The 21,081-nt window shown below is 39.0% G+C and overlaps 1 protein-coding gene across 1 annotated transcript in view; it reads left to right on the top strand.

Annotated features, from left to right (window-relative positions):
- Nucleotides 1–2,417: 2,417 nt before the first annotated feature.
- ARHGAP42 (Rho GTPase activating protein 42) overlaps nucleotides 2,418–21,081 on the top strand; it is a 252,004-nt gene continuing 233,340 nt past the window's right edge. The window contains exon 1 of the mRNA XM_019741698.2: nucleotides 2,418–3,201. Coding sequence (XP_019597257.1) covers nucleotides 3,048–3,201 — 154 coding nt within the window. The 5' untranslated portion in view covers nucleotides 2,418–3,047. The remainder of the gene's footprint in view (nucleotides 3,202–21,081) is intronic.

Here is a 21,081-nt window from a genome sequence, read left to right as displayed (position 1 = left end):
CAGCCAATCGTATTTGTGAAACTCACCATGCAGCTAACATAGCCACGTTATTGTGGAGTGGAAATTTTTGGAGAGGCTACATTTCAATCCATTAAAATTTCCTTTGAAAAAAACTTGCAGCTATAGACACTCTTTTATTTAGAAAGCCTTCTCTTAAAAAGAATCTGCTTCAATTATTATGGTGGGAAAAATAATACATGAAAACAACACTTCAAAACTGACTGTAAATCTACCTCAAAGCAGAACTATTTCTGGTGTCTCTCAAGTAGCAGGGTTAACGTGGCATAAGGGAAAGCCTGACTAGCAGGTATAATTAAAGGATGAATCACCGATATAGTCATGAGTAACCCTGAAAGCACCTACAGGGAAAAAGTCCAACGTACTAAATTTAGAGGCTAAAGGATGAGGGCTAGGAGGAAAATTCCTAATTTCATGTAAATGCAATGATGGGCCTCAGTGGAAACATTGATAACGCATCAGTGTATTAGTATAGAGCATATTCTGCCTCATGTGATATGCGTACTCATTCTCTCTGTTTTCTGTTCTTAGAACTGCTTGAGGTCAGATACTATGCTTTGCTTTATCTTTCCATATAAATTATTTCTCTGACCAGATCCTAATGATGTAGACAGTAGGTATAACATGTGCAATTTTACACATGAATGGGTAAATGATATTCTATATCTTAGAATTGAGAGGAAATAAAAATTTAAAAAGTCCTAGACTTTAAATACAAATGAAAACCAACATATAACATTAAATGATACTTATCAAAGACTGCGGAAGCATTTTTAAAGAACTAATCACAGGGGGCGGCTGGTTAGCTCCATTGGTTAGAACGTGATACTAATAACACCAAGGTTGCCGGTTCCATCCCAGCACGGGCCACTGTGTGAGCGGTGCCCTCCTTAAAAAAAAAAGAATTAATCACAGAACTTTTATTTAATGAAAAACAGGAAGGTATTGTTATATTTTACCCTGTTTTATATCTCAGCAGTTGGCGCTGGATTTAGTTGCTTGGAACAGCAACATGGCAAAAGTTGAAAGGAAAGTATTTGTTTGGCTTGACTGTTTGTGTGTGTGTGTGTGTGTGTGTGTGTGTGTGTGTGTGTGTGTGTTTTGGCTGTGTGATGAATACATAAAAATCACTTCAGGTGAAAAGTGGCCCCATTGCTGCCTCTATCACTCTTTTAACTGACAAATTCGCCCCAACCCATCTACCCAAATGAGGAGTATTTAACTGACAGACAGAAGTTAGATACTTGGAGGTAAAATGACTCTAATGGTGACTGGCCATTCTGCCAATATTTTGAGGCCTAATGATGTAAATATACATGGAAGGTTTTTAAGTCTAATTTTCCTGGCTTCGAAGAATTTAAGTCAAAGCCATCAAAGATATTGTTTACATCATCTAATCTGTCTTAAAGGATGTTAAGACAGATTACTTTTAATGTTCATGTGTCCTTTTTTTTAAAAGCATTTGAAACTAAAAGTCTTGACGATCTCTGAAACTTAATTGAGAAAAATGTAAAGCACTTTAATGGAATTTTTCCCATGATCTGTGGAAGAGTTTTTTAACAGATGGTTCAAATGGACAAAGCAATGAAAACAGAAATTAAAAGCAGATCCTGAAGAAAAGCAACTGTGTTCTCAGAAATCCTATAGATGATGGCAGGACTAGATGTAAAGCAGTACTTTCTTTTGCTTCATGGTTTGGAGAGAACAGAAATTTATTAGGTGGTCCTCTACGCGGGGGGTAAGGGTGGGTGAGGGGGGAAGTACCTCTTGGTGGGAATTATTCATTTAGAACTCCAGCCAACTTTAACGATTTTATAATCTGCTTGCTTGTGGAGCAATTCCATCCAAGTGTCGATAAAAAAAATACAATATGGTGAGGCAAATAGGTATTCTCCCAGAAGTAGTTCGGAACACCTAAGTCGGAGGTGGGTATTTGGGGGATGGGGTGATCTGCGTGGGAAGATCGCGTGGGAAGATCTAAGCAACTTGGAAAAACAACAGTAAACAGCCCAAGGCCTTGAAGCTTTTCGTTTTGAATATAAAAATCCTGACTTTCTTGGACCAATGAAGTGAGCGGTGGCAAAGAGACAGGAAACCTTTTCAACCTGGGATTTATATGCATGTGTGGAGACCTGAAGTAAACTCTAAACTAATGCTAGAAAGCAGCATCTTCCAACCACGCTTCGAAAATGTTATCTCAAACTTTAGGGAAAATTAATGCTGGTTTCTCTCCCAGACATTTCTACGGAGTGGGTGGTGAGAAGGAGAGGAGATATGTTGGGAGTTTGAGAATGTTTTGTGACGTGGAGGACCCCAAAGTGTCACTGTGGGTTAAGAGGAGCCAGGCGTCCAGGGGCGGGGAACAGGGTGGACGCCCTCCGCGATGGCAGGAGCGCAACGGGGCCGCAGCAGCGCGGAGCCTGGGAGCGAAGTGCGGGCCAGTGGGTGGCGGCAGGAGGGTAAATGGGAGAAGGGGCGGGGTGGCGAGGGGTGGAAGCGCGGAGGCAGGAGGAGGGTCTCCGAGCCCAGGTCCGATTTGCAAGCTCTCTGAGCCTGCGTCCGCGGAGGGGGAGGGTTTCCCCGGCCCGGCCCGAGTGGCGGCTGGGCGCTCCTGGCTCACAGCACAAAACACTGTCAAGAGAGCAGGAGAGTGGAGCTGCCGGAAGTGTCTGCGCGCCGCCAGAGAACTTTCCTGCTCCGGCCGCGGCCCGGAGCCTCCGCCGCCTCGGTGCTCGCAGCGACGATGCGCCGCGATGACAACACCCTGAGCGGATCCGCGCGTCGGCCCACCCCTGGTGTCTGTGCCCGCCTCCCCTTAGGGGAAGACTGAGCCCGGAGGCGTCCGCGCGCCACGGGAGCCCGGCGCGGGCGGCGGGCTGCGAGGGGCCCGTTTCCTCCGCGCAGTCCCCTGGCGTCCCGGCGTGTTCCCCGCGATCGCGCGTCCCCAGCGCCGGCCGCGGTCTCCGACTGTCCCCGCCCTGACCGCTGGCCCCGACGTACCCCCGGCGCCCGCTGGCAGTGCCTGTGCCATGGGGCTGCCTACTCTGGAGTTCAGCGATTCCTACTTGGACAGCCCGGATTTCAGGGAGCGCCTTCAGTGTCACGAGATTGAGCTGGAGCGAACCAACAAGTTCATCAAAGAGCTCATTAAGGACGGCTCTCTGCTCATTGGGGCGTTGAGGAGTGAGTAGAGCTGGACGGGGAGGTTGGAGAGGGAGCGGGGATCTGCAGTGTTCCCGCGGGGTGCGGGTCTGAGGAGTGGGATGGAGGAGACGGAGCTTCTTTTGTTTGAATGGGTTTGGGGACAAAGCTGAAGAGCTCCCCTGCTGGTGGCTAACAAAGTTTGTTCTTAGGTGTTCGTAGTTACTTCCATGCCTACAGAGAGGGCACAGCTCTCTACTGGACGCTGGGCTGTATCCTGAGGAAAGGTGTACAGAAGTCATCTTTTTGTATAACGTTTCTGGAAACATGTTGGGGACTATTGGTCTTCTTTGTAATTTTACTGTGTCTAGTTTGAACACTAAAAAAAAATCCTCAAGGAAGGATTCAAGAGTTTGTCTTAAGGATAAAACGAGACTATTTAGTAATCTTCAGAGTGTGATTACTTTCTTATGTATATCAGTGGCTCTTCATTGGACACCATCATTGAGTTTTGTTTTGTTTTTAATAGGCGTTTGTAGTTTTGCCGTTTAGTAAAGACAGGCTGGCACCGGTGCATTTTATCTCTTTACAAGTTTCTGTACATTTAAATTCTTGGTTCGCGCTGTAAATCTGGTGTTGGTCAAGTTGAGGATGAGAGTTCAGAGCCAATCAGAACTTCTGATAACCTGTAGAAAGTAAACAACGCCCTTAGGGGCTTCTCTCTCCGCCTTGTCCACAGGCCTCTTGATCTGGATCTTCCCTTTTAGTTACTAAGATATAAGGGAGACTTAGCAAAAGAAACTCCAGAGTTTCTCTTAACAGATAATTGAGTGATTAAATGATGAGGCTTAACTTGTTACCTTTCCCAGGACGTTTTTGCATCTTTACAGAAAGGGTTTGGAATGCTTTAGCTGCTGAAAAGAGGCCCTGGAAAGCCACGGGGATGTAATGTACAGCATAGGGAATATAGTCAATAATATTGTGATAGCTGGTTGGTGGCTGGACTTACCGTGGTGATCACATCTTTAGTATGTAAATGTTGAGTGATTATGGTGCACACCTGAAACTAATATAATATTGTATGTTAGCTATATTTTAGTAAAAATCTTGAAAAAAAAAAGAAAAAGAAGCCCTGGAATCTCTGGCCTCTGAAGGCTGGGTGAGTGAAGTATTTTCATAAGGTGGAGAGGTTTTAGGTGATCTAGCAATCCCAGGACATATGTTCAGGAAGCATCATAGTATATGTCAAGTGCCAGGTCAGTAACAACATGATGGGGATGTGTGTTTCTTTCTGAAACAGACAACATTAGCATCTGATCTGTATTTTGAAGCATGTATTAATAATGGTAAGGATGGAGCTTAGCAAAATGCATTGAAATTAGTGTGCTCCCAAATCCTTTTTTATTTTAACCATCCCAAATGCTAGAACATTTATTAGGTTGGTGGAAAAGTAATTGCAGTTTAAAAGGTTAAAAATAATTGCAAAAACTGCAATTACTTGTGCACCAACCTTATACCGCTTACGTTACTTAACCAGCGTAAAGAAAGTATGTTTTGTGCTCACATTCACTTAATTTCTGAATTTGAGGCTACTACTGATAACATTGTTTACTGATTTGTGAAAAATACAGTTTATCTGCGGTTCTTTCCATCCTGTGTATACACATATGTGAACTCTCTTTCCTGCCGGTTTGCAAATCCTGCTTGAGGTCTTGGGACTGGCCTCTTTGCCTCAGAGTATGATGCCTCTTCAAAAAGTTGCCCCATCTCAGAGTGCTAAGTGCTGAGCTGACTTGCTAGATGTGCCAGATGGTCTACAAATGACATTTCTCCACACTCTGCTCTGCTGGAGATCAGTTTTAGTGTTTCAAAGGGTGAAAATACTTACAAAGCTGTGATAAAAGCTCTGAAATGTACATTAGGTTACTAGTAATATTATGTACTTCATTATGATTTTTGAATCTAGTATTGCAAAAATCAGGTGATTTCTATTCTTATAGGTTTGTTCTTCCTCATAAGTGAAGAAATCTTAAGAGTGTAAGTTCCTTGAATATACAGACCCCACCTTATTAATTTGGCCTCATGCACTTAAATATACAACCTGTTATCTTTCTTAGGATTTTTAAGTTTGTGATGAGAGTGCATTACACTCATGTGCTGCATAATGATGTTTGTTTTGGTCAATTGGGGTGGGGCCATAAGATTATAATGGAACTAAAAAAATTTCTATTGCTGGTGACCTTGTAGCTGTCCTAACGTACAGGGCAATGCATTACTCACGTGTTTGTGGTGATGCTGGTGTAAACAAACCTACTGTGCTGCCAGTTGTATAAAAATATAGCACATACATAATATTTGATAATTGATAATAAATGACTGTTACTGGTTTATATATTCACTATGCTATACTTTATATCATTACTTTAGATTGTACTCTTTCTACTTATGAAGAAAAGATTCTTGTAAAACAGTATGTCACATTACACCAGTGGCAGCCTCTTGCATCTCCTGTTTACTGACTCTTTGATTGCATCATTTTGTCTTGGGCTTGATTTAATCTTGTATTGCTGTACAAATGTAGTGTAGCCTACGTGTACAGTGTTTATAAAGTTCACAGGAGTGTACAGTAATGTTCAAGGCCTTCACATTCAATCATCACCCACTCACTGACTCATCCAGAGCAATTCCAGTCCTGTAAGCTCCATTTCTGATAAGTGCCCTATACAGGTGTACAATATTTTTTTATCTTTTATACCGTATTTGTACTGTACCTTTTCTATGTTTAGATATGTTTAGATACGCAGATACTTACTATTGTGTTACAGCTGCCTGCAGCATTCAGTATAACATGCTGTACAGGTTTGTAGCCTTTGAGCAATAGACTAACATATATAGCGTAGATGTGTAGATTATACCATCTAGGTTTGTGTGATTGCACTCTTTGATGTTCGCACAATGACGAAATCAAAATTGCCTAACGGCACATTTCTCAGAATGTATCCTGGTCCTTAAGTAATGCGTGACTCTCTCATTGTGGAAGGAAAATACTTTATTCCTTGTTAAAAGAATTCCCAGCATCAACTGCCAAATGGGAGAGATTTGGAGCAAAGGAACCCTTGAAGTCACATGATGGTACTGCTTTTTTTCCCCACCAAGCCACCTTCTGTCACTTAGGGAGGATGCTTTGAGGCTGGGCTGGGGTGCTAAATGCCTGTTATCTGAAACTGCGAGGATAGGAGGATAGGAGTGTGTCTAAAGGACTTGAAGTATTCTTGGTTCTATCTTTGATTCACCAAAGAGCCCTCTTTTCCCCAATCCTGCCTCTTCTGACAGTTTTTCCTTTTGGCCAGGAAGCCTTCACCTTTCCTATCTTTAAACTAAGCCTTTCCATTCTCTATACCTACTGTTTCAATAGTGTATCCATTAACCATTTCAGTTTTATTTTAGCACTTTGTTATTTTCATTAATTAATGGTTTCTTAATATAACCTTCCTGAACTGACAATCATTAATACATTTCTAAGCATCTTCTGTTATTTTCATCTTGGCTAATAACTTTTCTGGTGAGAGTGGCATGCACTCTTAGTTAATACATGCATGACTATTCCAGTAGGAGTTACATATGCTCTTTGATCTTTGATTCAGGATGTAGGTGTTTTCAGTAGAGTATTTGGAAGGGTCCTTATAAATAAAGACTTTGACAGGATGATTTTAATTTTAAATAACTTATGTAAGATACTTAACATGTTCTTTAAATGAATTATTGCATTTCCTATTCACATCCAGTCTGAGAAAATGGATGCCAGTTATTAGTAATTAAGTGGATTGACATAGACCTGAGTTCCAGTTCTGGTGTTGTCAAATGCTGTGTGATTATTGGTTTAAGTAACTTAACCTCTCTGGGTCCTACCTTTCCTGTAAAATGAGGAAACATCTATAAAAAAATCTTACCACTAGAATTATTTGTTCATATTGTTTCAAGCCATAAGATGTTTGTTTTGGTGACTGATACTTGAGAATATTTGATACTGATGAATTGGGTTTTACTTTATGCTTTATGACTCAAAAATCTCCACCCTTTTCATCAAGTGTTATTCTATGAACTTTGTTCTTTTACAGGTGCCAGTCTTAAAATTTGAGTTGTGAAATCATAAACTAGTTTTCCTTATTAATTTTCTCCTTTCATGTTCCAAAGAAACATTTCAAAATGGCTGTCATATAATTCCTCCTTTACTTTGTCTTTTCTTTATACTTTTGAATTCAAAGAACTATCTTTAAGTAGAGCTATGTCCTTGCAAAAATATACAGAATAGACGCCCCCCGCCCCACAAAAAAAAGACAAAAGAGAAAAAAAGAATAGACACAAATAGAATTATACTGATTGAATTGAATTGTTTGGGTGGGGAGAACATATTAACATTCATTCTTTCCTCCACCTTGCCCTGCAGCGTCTTGGCCATCTCCCCTTTCTTACCGAGATCCCCTTGGTCACATTGACCAAGGTGGAATGGGCCAACCGTCCCTTTGCCTTTAGGATAGTTTCTCAAACTTGTGTGTCTGGGCTTCTTTTAAAGGAAAAAAAAAAAAAATTTGGTGGACTCTAATATAGATTTAATTATTATGATAGTTAAATACATACATACACATGAAACTGTAATTCTTATGCTCATTCATACAACCTTAAAAGCAAATTAATTTACAATTAAATATAAATAATACTGTGAAACCAATAAAAAACTTTTCAGCTACATTTAATTAATTTACTAGACGATGTTTTGCTGGAACAAAATTTCCTCTCGTATAAAGACTGCTGATAATATCTTGTGTTGATGATTCATTTTCTCACAGTTTTTCCCGATTGAAACTGCAGTTCTTCAAAATCTCCTTGCCCTGATGATGGCCTTAATGTCACAAACTTTATTTATTCATTGGTTGTATTGCTTCTGTTGTTAAATGATAGGTGATCCATGACACAAAGAAGAAGGGGACCTAATCTGAGTGGTAGAAGTTGGTTGCTCATAAATTGATGTAGGATATGCAGTCAATTAAGAGATCAGCAAGACGGAAGCACACAATTTCTTAAAGGTGACTACCCTCAGTGCCCACAGACCTCAGTCTGAAGTATACTGCTGTGGTGCCCCTGTGAGTAAACAATCGTTCATACTGGGGGTGCCAAAAAAAATGTATACAAGTGGACACTTTGGTCAATGTTGCTCAAGCAGTAGTTTGCCATAATCAGAAGTCTAGATGCTGATGGTAACCACTTTGAGCACCTCTTGTAATTGTAGAAGTCAAACGTGACTTGTATTCATCTTTTGTTACTGGTATGTATTGAGTATTATAATTTTAGTACACTTTTCCTTTCTTAAAATGTGTGTACATTTTTTTGGCACCCTCTGTAGTAGAAGAAACCCCTAAATGCAAAGGCTACATTGAAATATCTTAGAAAGCGTGAGGTACTCCTGCCTTCCATTTGTTGTGTTTCACAAATCACCTTTGTCCAAGTTTGACTTGTGTTTTTACTTCAATCCAGTCATTTTGTGTGTATGTTCAGAGCCCACTTTGCTACCAGTTTTTGGTGGCACGGAGAAAGCCTTTCTAGTTATTGGTCTATTCATTTGGTCGTTCTTCAGCTTTCAGTGAGAACTACTATTGTTTTAAGCTATTTTTGGTATTTAAATTTGAACCCAGGTTTTATTTAGTTTAAGGGGAACCCGTAGATTCTCGTTACTCTGTGAGAGCTACCTCACTGCTGCTTATTCCTCTAGGGTCCTTTTGCTTGTTTAGTTGGGCAGCCTAATGAAAGGTGTTGCTGTGGAATTACTTCAACCATTCATTTGGTTCTTAGAATCCTTAGAATTTGAGTTAAATGAGCAGAAGTAACTGTATGTGTCAAATGAACTGTAATTAATTTTAGGAACTGATAGATTCGGAATGTGGTGCTTAAATGTTCTGCTTCAGGGACCTGTACAAGTAAAAACAGTTACACTCGTGTTAATTTAAATGGGAGCCTTGGCGCTCATCAAAGTGGAATTCAATTGGGCTGGCTGAATCCATCCATCTACCTCCCCTGATTCTCTACTGGGGTTTTATAGGCGCCCTTTAACAGTACGTATCTTTAATTCTATTGGATTTCCTTTTTTCAGCAAGTAGTGGTAATTGAGGGGCTGGCCTGTTAGAAGGCCAGTGAATGGGTTGCTGGGAGAGCAGAAAATGTCTCCTGCCTATTGGAGAAGAATAGCTTACCAGTAATCACGTTTTACACTGCCTCCTGTGACAGTTATGATCAAGGTATTCTGAAAGTACAAAAAACTCAGGTAACTACTAAACTTTTAAGTCAACGAAAAGCTGCTTTAACACATATCTTCTCAATGATAAACATTTCTTAGAGCCCAATGTAAATTGTGTTGATGATGGGTAAGCATAGCTCAGATTATGTAAGAAAAATAATAAAGCTTACACTCAGTATTGCTTTGGTGCCAAGTACAATTTTATTCAAGTAATGTATACATAGAAAGTGAAAACCACTCTTTTCTCTAGATGTATAAAGATAAATATTAGGTTAAAATTTCAGACTATTAGGCTGTATACAGTAAATATTGTGCAACAATGAAATGTTTATTTTGGACAGATGAGAAAGGGTGAAGGAAAGGGGGCTATTTAGTCTTGAATCTCTTTCACGAATATTGTTTCTTGCCAGAGCCAATTGCCACCTGTTGTGGCCCCAGCCATCCCTTCCGTCTGGATGGTAATTTCTGCTCATTTCCGCCTACCAGACAGGTGCCAGCCGCCCTCTCTCCCCACCTGCGGCCCACCAGTTTCAGCCTGCAGCTCTGCCAGTCTTCCTTTATCCTCCATCCTCCTGAACCTCTGCCCAGCATGTAATAATCCTTATAGTGTGTCCCCAGTGTATCCCCTCATCAGCCAAGGACTTCTTGCTACCTGCTTCTTGCTTACTTTCATTCTGAAAATGAAAACCAGTTCCCGAGCACCTGGTTCTCTAGTGCATGGAATCTGTGCTGCATCTTTTGCAGTTGTCATGTTCTGAGTGTAATGGCTGGGTTTTGTGTAAGGGTAACAACTTCCTTAATATTTGTTACTCTTAATGGCCTTTGCAGAGGGCAAGGGACAGGGTAATAATAGGGCTGTCGATAGAAATGTAGTTATTTTAACAGTTTTGTCCTCGGCCAGGTGAACTTCAACTTGGACCTGGATAGTTCTGGTAATGTGGATCTTTCTCTACAGGATTACATCTAACTGGAATGTTTTGGTTAAGCAGAATATGTCGTTGTTCCTATCTGCAGTATTCTGATTTTATTAACAAGAATTCGTTTACATAAAAAAAGAATTCAGTTAGAAGGCTGATGAGAGTGTTGCGGCAAAATACACATGTACAACATTCTGTGTAAGGAATGAGATTTTAGTAACTAATAATCTGCCAGTTTTTCTAACTTTTCCTTTGTTGCAGAGACATGTATGTATAACAGAAGGAACAAATAAGCCCTAATTTGTAGAATTTTGAATCTTTCATTTGAGAGTAATACTTGTATGTCTAATTGTAATTTTTTACATGGAACATGGTGAGAAAAGGCTAGGCTAAGATTAATAATTAACTCTTTGTAGATTATTTTATATTAATTATTTAAACAGATTTTTCAAATTTTAAATTCTGTGGTAAAAGTCTCCATTCAACGGTATTTTAAAAATGCCAAAACGTGACTTTTTTTGTATTGGTTTATCTGATTTGGGTGATTATCAGGTATAATGGAGAGCTCCTGGTATTTTGTCAAGGACAGAACCATGCTGGGATGGTTCTCGATGTCAGGTGATATGAAAGAAAATTGGGGGAAATGCACCAGGTACATAACCTTGCTACATTAATAGTACTCTTCCAGACCTTGGCTTTACTCTGGGAAAAAGTAGGTAGACATAAAATGACCCCCTTTATTTGGAAGTCAGACACATTTCTCAGTAGTGGAATTCCTATCATATTTCCTCACACAAAATCTAAAAAGCAGTACTGCTTGCTAGCTCATGAAAGACAAGCCAAATGTAAAAGACAAGCCTTGTGTGTAAACATCTGCTGGAGCTTATCCAAATGCAAGACCGAGCTTTGGGTCGCTGTTTAGTACACAGGAAAAGTGATGATTTAGCTTAGCAAACTGATACGTGTTTGTGTGTGGAGGGGAGTACTGAGTTGCTAATAGAAATGGGCGTTCTGTATAGTGTATTATCTCTTCACGTGGAAGCTACGTAAATTGATTTTACTTTGCCATAGTGAGAATTTTGTTTTTGTCATTTGTGTAATTTTCTTATTCCTTAAAAGTCTGAATGAAAGCTATGTCCCTTACCTCGCCCCCCAAAAGAGGAGTTAGTGGTCGTGTGTCATGCAAGGACTCACGCAGGGTCTCAGCTCCTGCTCCCCACATAAGAACATAGGACATGGTGAGGCCAAAAAGGAACACCCACGGAGCCATAGATAGGGGAGTCATACGACTATATACTCGCTGGCGGCCGGGCGAGGCACACGAAGTAGGATCCACATGATCTGCAACCGCTGTCTGCTTTTCTGCCTCCCAACCAGCCAACCAGCCAACGCAATCACGGCAGTTACATCAGCAACCCAACCAGTTACAGCCAACAGCCAACCACCACCTGAGCCAGCACCCCGCCACGCGAGCCCGAGAGCCTGGAAACTGCTCTCTGGGACTTCATCCCCACATTATGGGAGGGATTAACAAGGAGAAGCAAATTAAAATTGTGAAAACAATGTAAATATTATGGTTTTGGAACTTGTATCAGACTTTGTGAGCCTTCTATGCAAAAATTATGTGACACTGGCGAATCAAAGGAATGAGAGATTAATTAGCCTGTTTTAAAAGTTGGTTGCGGGAAATTTGAGGGACAGTAAAAAATTGTCAATATAAGAGATAATAGGGGTGACTTTTTTAAGGGGCACACTGTTTGGAGAAGATTTCGTAAAGCTGTGAACTCATGAAAAAATGATGTCAATGTAGGAAATAATAGGCAGAAACTTTTAAAGGCTTATACTGACTGCTTGTCATTCCTGTTTTTCCTTAGGTGATCATTTCTAACATTATTACTTCCTTTGAATTTCAGCTCCATCATTGCACCTTTTTCTCAGTATGTGAGGTTGCTGAATTCCTCTTCCATTTTCAGTAATTTCCTCTATCCTCTGAAACAGCGGTGGTGTGCAAGGATCCTTCGTAGCCTTTTTACTGTTTGCTTGCCTTGTGTGATAACATCTGCTCCCAGGGTTCCACCCCTGACCTCATTTTTCTGAGCTGTGGGTCTGATTTTCACCAGCCTACTACCTATCACCACCTGGATGTGCTTCAGGCATCTCAGACTCTGTCAAAACAAAGTACTTCCTTCTCTTCCAGCTTGTTCATTTTGCGTTCTCATTTGTTGGGTTATGTACTCATCCACCCGGTCATCTCAGAGAGTACCATGAGTCCTTCGAAGTCTTCCTGTTTCCTTCCACTCCACTTTTAAATTGGAGGCTTTTCACTCTACCCAGATCTAATATTTGATTAGTCGTGCAATTCCATGCCCACAATATCTTACATTTGATTTTCTCTGCCTGCATTAATACTCCTTCTGTGTGTGTGTGTGTGAGAGAGAGAGAGAGAGAGAGAGAGAGAGAGAGAGAGAGAGAGAGAGAGAGAGAGAAATATATGTTTTTTCTTAGCTTAAAACAACAAAAATGTATTCCCTGGCCAGAAGTCCAAAATCAAGGTAACACCAGGAAGGACCACGCTCTCTCTGAAGGCTCTAGGGTGGATCTCTCCTTGCCTCGTCTAGTTTCTGGTGTTGTCAGCAATCCAAGACGTTCCTCCACATGTAAATACATCACTCCAATCTGTGACTCCATAGTCACATGACATACTCCCTGTGGTCTGTTTATTAGATTCTACTTAGTCTTTTTAATATGAACTTCTAGGTGTCAAGGAATCTGTATTCTCATCAGCTGTGACCACGTTGTGGATGCTCAGTAATTGCTGAACATGAACCACTCTATATTTTACTAAGAAGAGCATGATACGAAGAAGGGTTTTGAATATCTATGGAGGGAGTGAGCCAGGGAATGGACTGACTATAAGTCGGCTCTTTAATGTTGACCCTGCCAGGCTTCATATGTGACTGCTCTGGCCTGGTTGTACTGACTGTTAGGATTGGGTAACCCAGGGGACCGCAGTCAGCACCAGGGGTTAGGATTTCATTCCAGTCCTGGTGCTGCCATTAACTAGTGGCATGGATACAAGTCATTCATCCCAGACCCTATTTTCTTCAAAAATGGGAATTATATTTGCCCTATATTCCTTGTAGGATTGTTGTGTGGGTAATGGAAAAAAACACACAAAAATGCATAGTAACATAATATAAAAATGTAACATTGTAATTTTAATACTTTCAGCTTTTTTTCAAGACTTGAACAGGTTTTCGTCACTGTTACTATCATTCTTTAGAAACAAGATTACTTAAGTGGAAATACTTTCCTTGAATGTTAAAGTATGGACTTGTTTGTCCTGCAAATTAAATCAGTTTGGTAGGAAATGATTAGAAAGTATATCATGGTTTGGATTTAGCTTTTTGCTTTTGAACAAATAAATAGTTATCTACTATTATCTGGAAACTAAGAAAGCATTAGGCTGGCATTTAGGTTTGATGAACAGGCAACATAGATTTTGAAACTTCATCGACTTATCTGCTGGTGCCTCCGTTATGCAGGTCAGTGGTCTATAAAAGTTATTAAAAATGGGGGGCACAACTTGCACTTGTCAGAAGTGGGCAGTTTTACAAAATATAACAGGCCAAACTGCAGATGAAAGACCTTTTTTCCACATTGGTTTCTGCATTGAAAGCAGACAGTGGCTTACAAAAGCAAGTACTGTCTTAGGTGTTTCTTATGATGCTCAGATGGTTTGTAAATGTAATGATGTTTGAAGTGAGATCATCCCAGAGGTTATTGGTGAGAAAAGAAAATAATGAGATGGGCCGGGCATTGCTGGAAGGTCTGAGAGCAGGGAATTATGGGGTAAAAAGGAACATTTAATTAAGAATTGCAAAGGAAGATTCAGTTGGCTCAGTGAGAAAATTGAATTGAGCCAGGTTGCTAGTTGATCCAGGAAAGGTGGTATGATTGGTGTCAGAATCACCAGAAGAGGATATTTGGATGATACTCTAATGACAAAACAGATTATTAAAAAAAAAAAAAAGATATTTCTTAAGGGCTCTATGAGCTTAAGGGGATTGCTTCCCTGGGGCGGGGGGATGTAGGGAACAATGAACAGGCAGTCTAGATTTTTGGAAAGGCTTGGAAAGTGAAGCAGGGCCTGGAAAACGCCGACCTCAGGCATTAAGCAAAGAAAATAGAGATCATAATAATCCTGAACAAGGAATAAGCAGTGAGTGAAAGCTTCCTGGATTGTTAGGTTTAAGCTCTGTTGTGTGCATGTCTTTTTCTTCCCATTATTGCCTTGGTTCTTCTGACTGCTCTAATGGAAATTGGAATCCGATAGATATTCATGACTGACTGTGATGTTTGGTGACACCCACTGATGAGAGTGAATGAGAGAGGAGGAAATAAGGGTGCAGAACCAAAATGTCAGTTGCAAGACACTCTTCCCATGTTAAATCCTTAGGCTATGGCTTAGACTTTCTCGTGTTTTTTTTTGTTGTTGTTGTAGATTGTATTTTGCACTTCTGTCAGAACATACATTAATTTAAATAAATCTCAATTTATTCAAATAATCTGAACATTAAATCTGGCTAAAAGAAACAGTGGTTGCTTTGTAGTTGTAGCTAGTTTAGTATTATCATTCACACATGTGCAGTGCTAATAACGTTTAATCTTTAACCATTAGAATATTTTAATGTTCAGTAGATTCCTTGAAGATTCAACATTAACAGCAGTCAGCCTGGTATAGTAGAAAGAGCCTGGGCTTTAGAATCAGCAATGCTTTTCAATCCCAGTTCTGCCACTTACTGAGCAAGTCACTTAGCTTCTTTTGTGGTTTTTCCTTGTCTATACCATGAGAATAATATTTGTTGCATATGCAATTTGTAGAATTAAATAAGATAACACATATAAAGTATCTGGCACAATGTATATAGTACTTGGTATTAAATATTAATTTCTCATCTATCTCATTTCTAGCTAACATTGAGACTAGGAAGCAAAATTAGACCAGAGTTATAAACAACCACCACCATATTTTATTCAAAAAAGGATGTGAGGTGGCTTTTCTAAGCAAAATTGTTACCTTACAGGGACAAATATATATATATGGAGAGAGAAAGAGAGAGAGAGAATATTTGATGTTGATATGAGAGCTGATACCATGTGCCATTGCTTGGTGTCATGAATGTGGCCGGTAGTGAGAGGAAGCCATTGCTTCTGTGGAATAATTTAGCTATCTTTTTAAGGACCTTTCCACATCTGAGATTTTATGATTTTACAAAAAACATGGTGTTTTATTGTGTTTCATTTTAATGATTTGATTATTTGCTTTTTTTTTTTTTTTTTTAATCTCTGGCAAGTTAGCTCCATAAGAGCTGGCACCAGGTCTTTGGGACGCTGGAGTTGGACACCATGATACATTTTTCATCAATGTCTTTTAAATGACTGGACTTACAAGAAGTTGTGTCAAACTAATGTTGGGAGATGCAGAAGTCCACAGGTTGTCACAAACCACTTAGTGTTGGAACCAATTCTGAAAATTTTATACAAAGACAAGTATCTTAGTGAAAAAGCCAGTCATATTATGTAGATTTAACAGAATGAGATTAATTAGAGCAGGCTTACTTAAGGAATTGATATTTGTATTAAAGAATGAATTTTTTCTTTAGCAGTGACAATAACATGCAGTAATTCAAGTCCAAGAGATAGTGCCAAGAAAGCGAAACTATACCAGTGATTTATGTTGTTTCCTATTTGTAACAAAGCATTGCTTATGTTATTTTCAAGATGCCATTTCTGAGTGCTGATTTTCATTGTATGGGAATGCCTTCTTTTAAAATGCCATTCATTTTTTTAAACAACATTACTGAAATATAGTTCACTACCATAAAATTCATAATTTTAAAAATGTACAGTTCAATGGTTTTTCATGTGTTTATGGGCTTATGCAGCCATCACCATCATCTAATTTTATTTTAAAAATTGTTTTCAGCTTTATTGAGGTATAACTGACAAATCACATCGTAAGTTATTCAAAGTGTACATCAAGGTGATTTGATATACAAATACATTTTGAAAGGAGTTCCACCAGTTAACACATTCATCACCACATATTTTAGTGAGAACATTTAACTGTAATTTTTAGCAAATTTCAATTATATAATACAGTGTTATCAATTGCAGTCACTGTATTTTACATTAGATTCTCATTCCTTATTTACCTTACAGCTGGAAGTTTGTAACTTTTTAACCATTCTTTCTCTATTTCTCCTAGCTCCTGGCACCCACCAGTGCAGCATTTGTCTCTCTCTGTCTAGCTTATTCCACTTAGCATAATGCCCTCACAATCAATCTATGTTGTCACAATGACAGGATTTCCTTCTTTGTCATGGCTAGATAATATTTGATCATATATATGTAAATCTCACATCTTCTTCATCCATTTATCATTGATGGACATTTAGGTTGTTTCCTTATCTTGACTATTATGAATAATGCTGCAATGGACATAAGCTTGTATATAATTCTTCAATATCCTGTTTTTATTTTCTTTGCAAATATACTCAGGGATTGCTGGGTCGTAAGATAGTTCTATTTTTAATTTTTTGAGGATCCTGCATACTGTTTCCTTGGTAGCTGAACCAATTTGCATTCCTGCTAACAGTGTACAAGGGTTCCCTTTTCTCTATATCCTCACCAACACTTGTTGTTTCTCGTCATTTTGGTGATCACCATTCTAACAGATGTAAGGTGATATTTCTTTGTGGTTTTGATTTGCATTTCTCTAATGATTAGCGATGTTGAGCATTTTTTGTATGTACCTTTTGGCCATTTGCATGTCTTCTGTGGAAAAATGTCTATCCAGGTCCTCTGCCCATTTTTTAATCAGATTGTTTGGTATTGTTTTGAGTCGTGTGAGTTCTTTATATATTTTGGGACCACTATGTTATTTTTCATTGCCCTAATAGAAATCCCATACCCATTAGTGGTCATTCCATATTCTTTCTCTTCCGGGGCCCCTGGCAACTGTTATTAATATAACTTCTGTTTCTATAGATTTGCCTGTTCTGGACTTTATTTATAAATGGAATTATGCAATCTGTGGTCTTCTGTGATTGACTTCTTTCACTTAGCATGTTTTCAGGGTTCGTTTGTATTTTAGCATGTACTGGTACTTTATTTTTATTGCCAAATATTCATTTGTATGGATATACCACCACATTTTGTTATCCATTTATGAGTTGATGGACATTTTGGTTATTTACTTTTGTTTCTTTTTGCTATTATGAATAATACTACAAACATTCATGTACCTGGTTTTGCGTGGCTGTATGTTTTCATTCCCTTGGGTCTATCCCTAGGCATGGAATTGCTGGGCCATATGGTAACTCTGTGTTGGAACTTACCATTATAAATAGAAACTTAATAGGTTTATAAGCATTTATATTACTTTTTTATGATGGGAAGCAGTTTGAGAGCTAAATGTATATTTAAATCAAAGTTATAACTTCCCATAACAAATCCACTTTGACCTTTATATTTTTTGGAGGAAACAATTACTAGGTGGGTTTAAGGAGGAGATATTTTCATATTCTTTTAATTTTCATTATAGATCGATAAGCATTTAAAATTTTATAACGTAAATATAGGACATTACCAGTTTTTACATATGTGCAAAGAGTGGTAAGAGGAGTGGAAAGGAGAAAATAATGAGAAAAATGCAGAGAACAAAGTGTTATGGGACAGGAGAGATGTGGAGAAGAGAGGGAATGGAACTCATTTTCTCATATATTCATTCCGCATATTTATTTAGCACTTGCTCTATGTCAGATACTGTTCTAGGCCTTGGAAACACCTAGAGACCCACTTGGAAACACTATAGGCCTTGGAAACACAGACCACACAGAGACCCAGCCCTTCTGGGTTTACATTTACTGAGGGCATGCTGCTAATATTGTACGGTGTGTGTGTTGCTGCTTGGTGTTAAGACTTCCTAGGTACCGTGTGTATCCTTTGTCTCCTCTAGACAGCTTTTCTCTGTTTCACAGTGTAACTGCACGTACCTCTATTACAGCAGTCAACAGCTTAGGGATCTCATACGAGAATGGGAAAATCCATTCTTCATCCACTCAGATCACTTCCAGAAACTTATAGGGGTCATGTACTGCACTTCAAGCATTGTCTTAGATCCTGGCTGTGTGTGTGTGTGTGTGTGTGTGTGTGTGTGTGTGTGTGTAAGCCCTGGTTTCCTCATTTTTACAATGAGGGTAATAATAATAATAACTATTTTTCATAAGGATTAAGTCTCTTGTGGGATGTATCTAGCATAGTGCCTGGTACATAGAAATCAGCAAATGGTCGATATTATAATCTCACTATATCTTTTAACAGAAAAAATTAAGTAATCTCAATATTAAAAAGATTTAAAATGGGAAAACATTTTCAATGCCTTTCTATGGTATTAAACTTTATTTTTCATTTAACCTTCCATGTCCACAGGAACACACTTAAAAATATACATATAATACATATACCATTTACATATAAACTTATATCATTATATCAGATATTTTCTTGCTTTGGCATATTTTTTATTAGCATATTTATGGCTATAAGTTCTCAGATTGAAGGTGGCACTTATGTGTAAGTAATTTAAAGCAGTCTACATATGAAATATAAGTGAAGCCAGAGACGGTTACATTTTGAATAAAGAAACATCTGCAGTTTGCTACAGTTCACCAAAAGGAAATTGGATCATGTATCAGCTATGTGATCGAATAAGACTTTCATCTTTTAAAGGATTTTTCCTGCCTAAAATCTGCATTCATCCCTTATTCTGAAATGAAGCCTGTAGTAGATACATTGTGACATGGAGTTTGGGGAGCCCCAACATATCCTGTTATTGGAGTGCAGCTGCAGCATCCGCTGAACTTTGCTGAAAATAAGAAATAACTGTTTTTTGAAAGCTTCTTCACATTTAGATAGCTTTTCTTTTCTTCCTTTTTTTTTTTTTCCAAAGTTCTTAGTTTATTAGTCCTCTCACAAAAAATCTGCTCAATCACCACAAAGTCACCGAGGAATCTTTATTCCTTCTGTCATCCCATCTCCACCTCATTTTTTGCCAGCACCAACATTGGCCTTTGCAGTCCCCTAACTTTTCTCCATTCTGTTCTTGTGTTCCTTTCGCTGTTTTCTTGAGGTCTTTTTCTTCTTATACAGGCCATGTCTTGCAAGTCTCTGGGTTCATTTTTCTTTGTGTAATCCAAGGAGTCATAAATTATGCCAAAGCCAGTTGTTTTGCCACCACTGAAATGGGTTCTGAATGCAAATACAAAGATGACACCTGGTGTGGTGGTGTACATTTTGGCTAGTTTTTTCCTCGAATTTCTGTCGTAGGTACTGTTGCCTTCCCAGGGTGAAGAATGTTGATGACCATTTGTTTCCATTGAAGTAGTCAATTGGTCATGATCTTCCTGGTCTGGACAGTTAACTGTGTTGTTCATGATGGCGGCCGACCCTTTATAGCCAGGGAGGAAAAGAGGATTGCTTCATTTTCTTAACATGGACAACTTAGTGCTTATATGTTTCTTTTCAGGCCCTAAATTTTCAGTTTTTAGGACTTATAAATCACTTCATCTTCTATATATTACAAACAGTGTACTTTTTAAAGAAGTTACTTTTTAAATTAATCAGAGAGGAGAGACTAGTTTTTGGGCATCTTTGGCTTTAGGCTTTCAATTCTATTTACCCCTACTGCTCCAGCCCCTTCAAAGTATACATGTGCACACACAGCAAGCCCAGGTTCCTCTAAACCAGGGGTGTCCAAACTTTTTCCAGTGGTTTTCACCAAGGGCCATATGCGGTAAAATACACAAACAGCCGGGCCACTCACTCGAGGTGAAGTACGTATTGCCTCACCTGGTTTATTTAAGTAAACTAAATATATTTTTGGAATTTGCTGAGGGCCAATAAAAAATGGATTGTGGGCCGCAGTTGGCCTGTGGGCCGCAGTTTGGACACCCCTGCTCTAAGCTATGGTCTGTGTCTCTTTCTTTGTCTAGTACTCTGCCTGGTACATATTTATTGTCAGGTAACTGTTGAATACATAGCTATGTCGAGTTTGTGAAAATTTAGTACAGAGATATTCTAAAGCTGAGGACTCTGGTGACCACTTGTCAAATCGTGTGGTCATCAATTTACTGTACTGTTGTATTTTTGATCCTGTCGGCCACTCCTCGCTTCCTGAAGCTTCTTCTCCCTTGGCTTCTGGAGAGCCATGTTCTCTTACCAGTCTTTTCATCAACTTCCCAACTTTTTCCTCTGAGTCTTTCAGAATTCTTGACCTTTTCCTTCCTCTTGAATGTAGGTAGGTGTTCATATTGTCCAATGAGAACCTTTTCTCAGTGAATATTTATTCACTACCAAATGGCTAGCATCTGTAAGATAAGTGGGGGAAGAGTAGCAGATAAGTGAGCACTAGACACGTGACAGTTGATTAACCAAAGGATAAATACAGCTGTTACCCTGTACCAGGAATCACAGAAATGAATGTAAGAGTCAGTTTTCCATTGTTTACCTATTAAATTAGCTAAAATATTTTTTAAATGCCTTTTGCTAATTAGGGTGTAGTAAGACTCTTTCATTATGCTGCCGATAGCACAAATTTGTACATTAGTAACAAATTTCACGAACCTTAAAGGGTTTATGTGCCCTGATACA

This window comes from Rhinolophus sinicus, linkage group LG06 (assembly GCF_036562045.2).
Source record: "Rhinolophus sinicus isolate RSC01 linkage group LG06, ASM3656204v1, whole genome shotgun sequence".
Classification (NCBI taxonomy): domain Eukaryota; kingdom Metazoa; phylum Chordata; class Mammalia; order Chiroptera; family Rhinolophidae; genus Rhinolophus; species Rhinolophus sinicus.
This window is presented reverse-complemented; position numbering and strand designations above follow the sequence as displayed.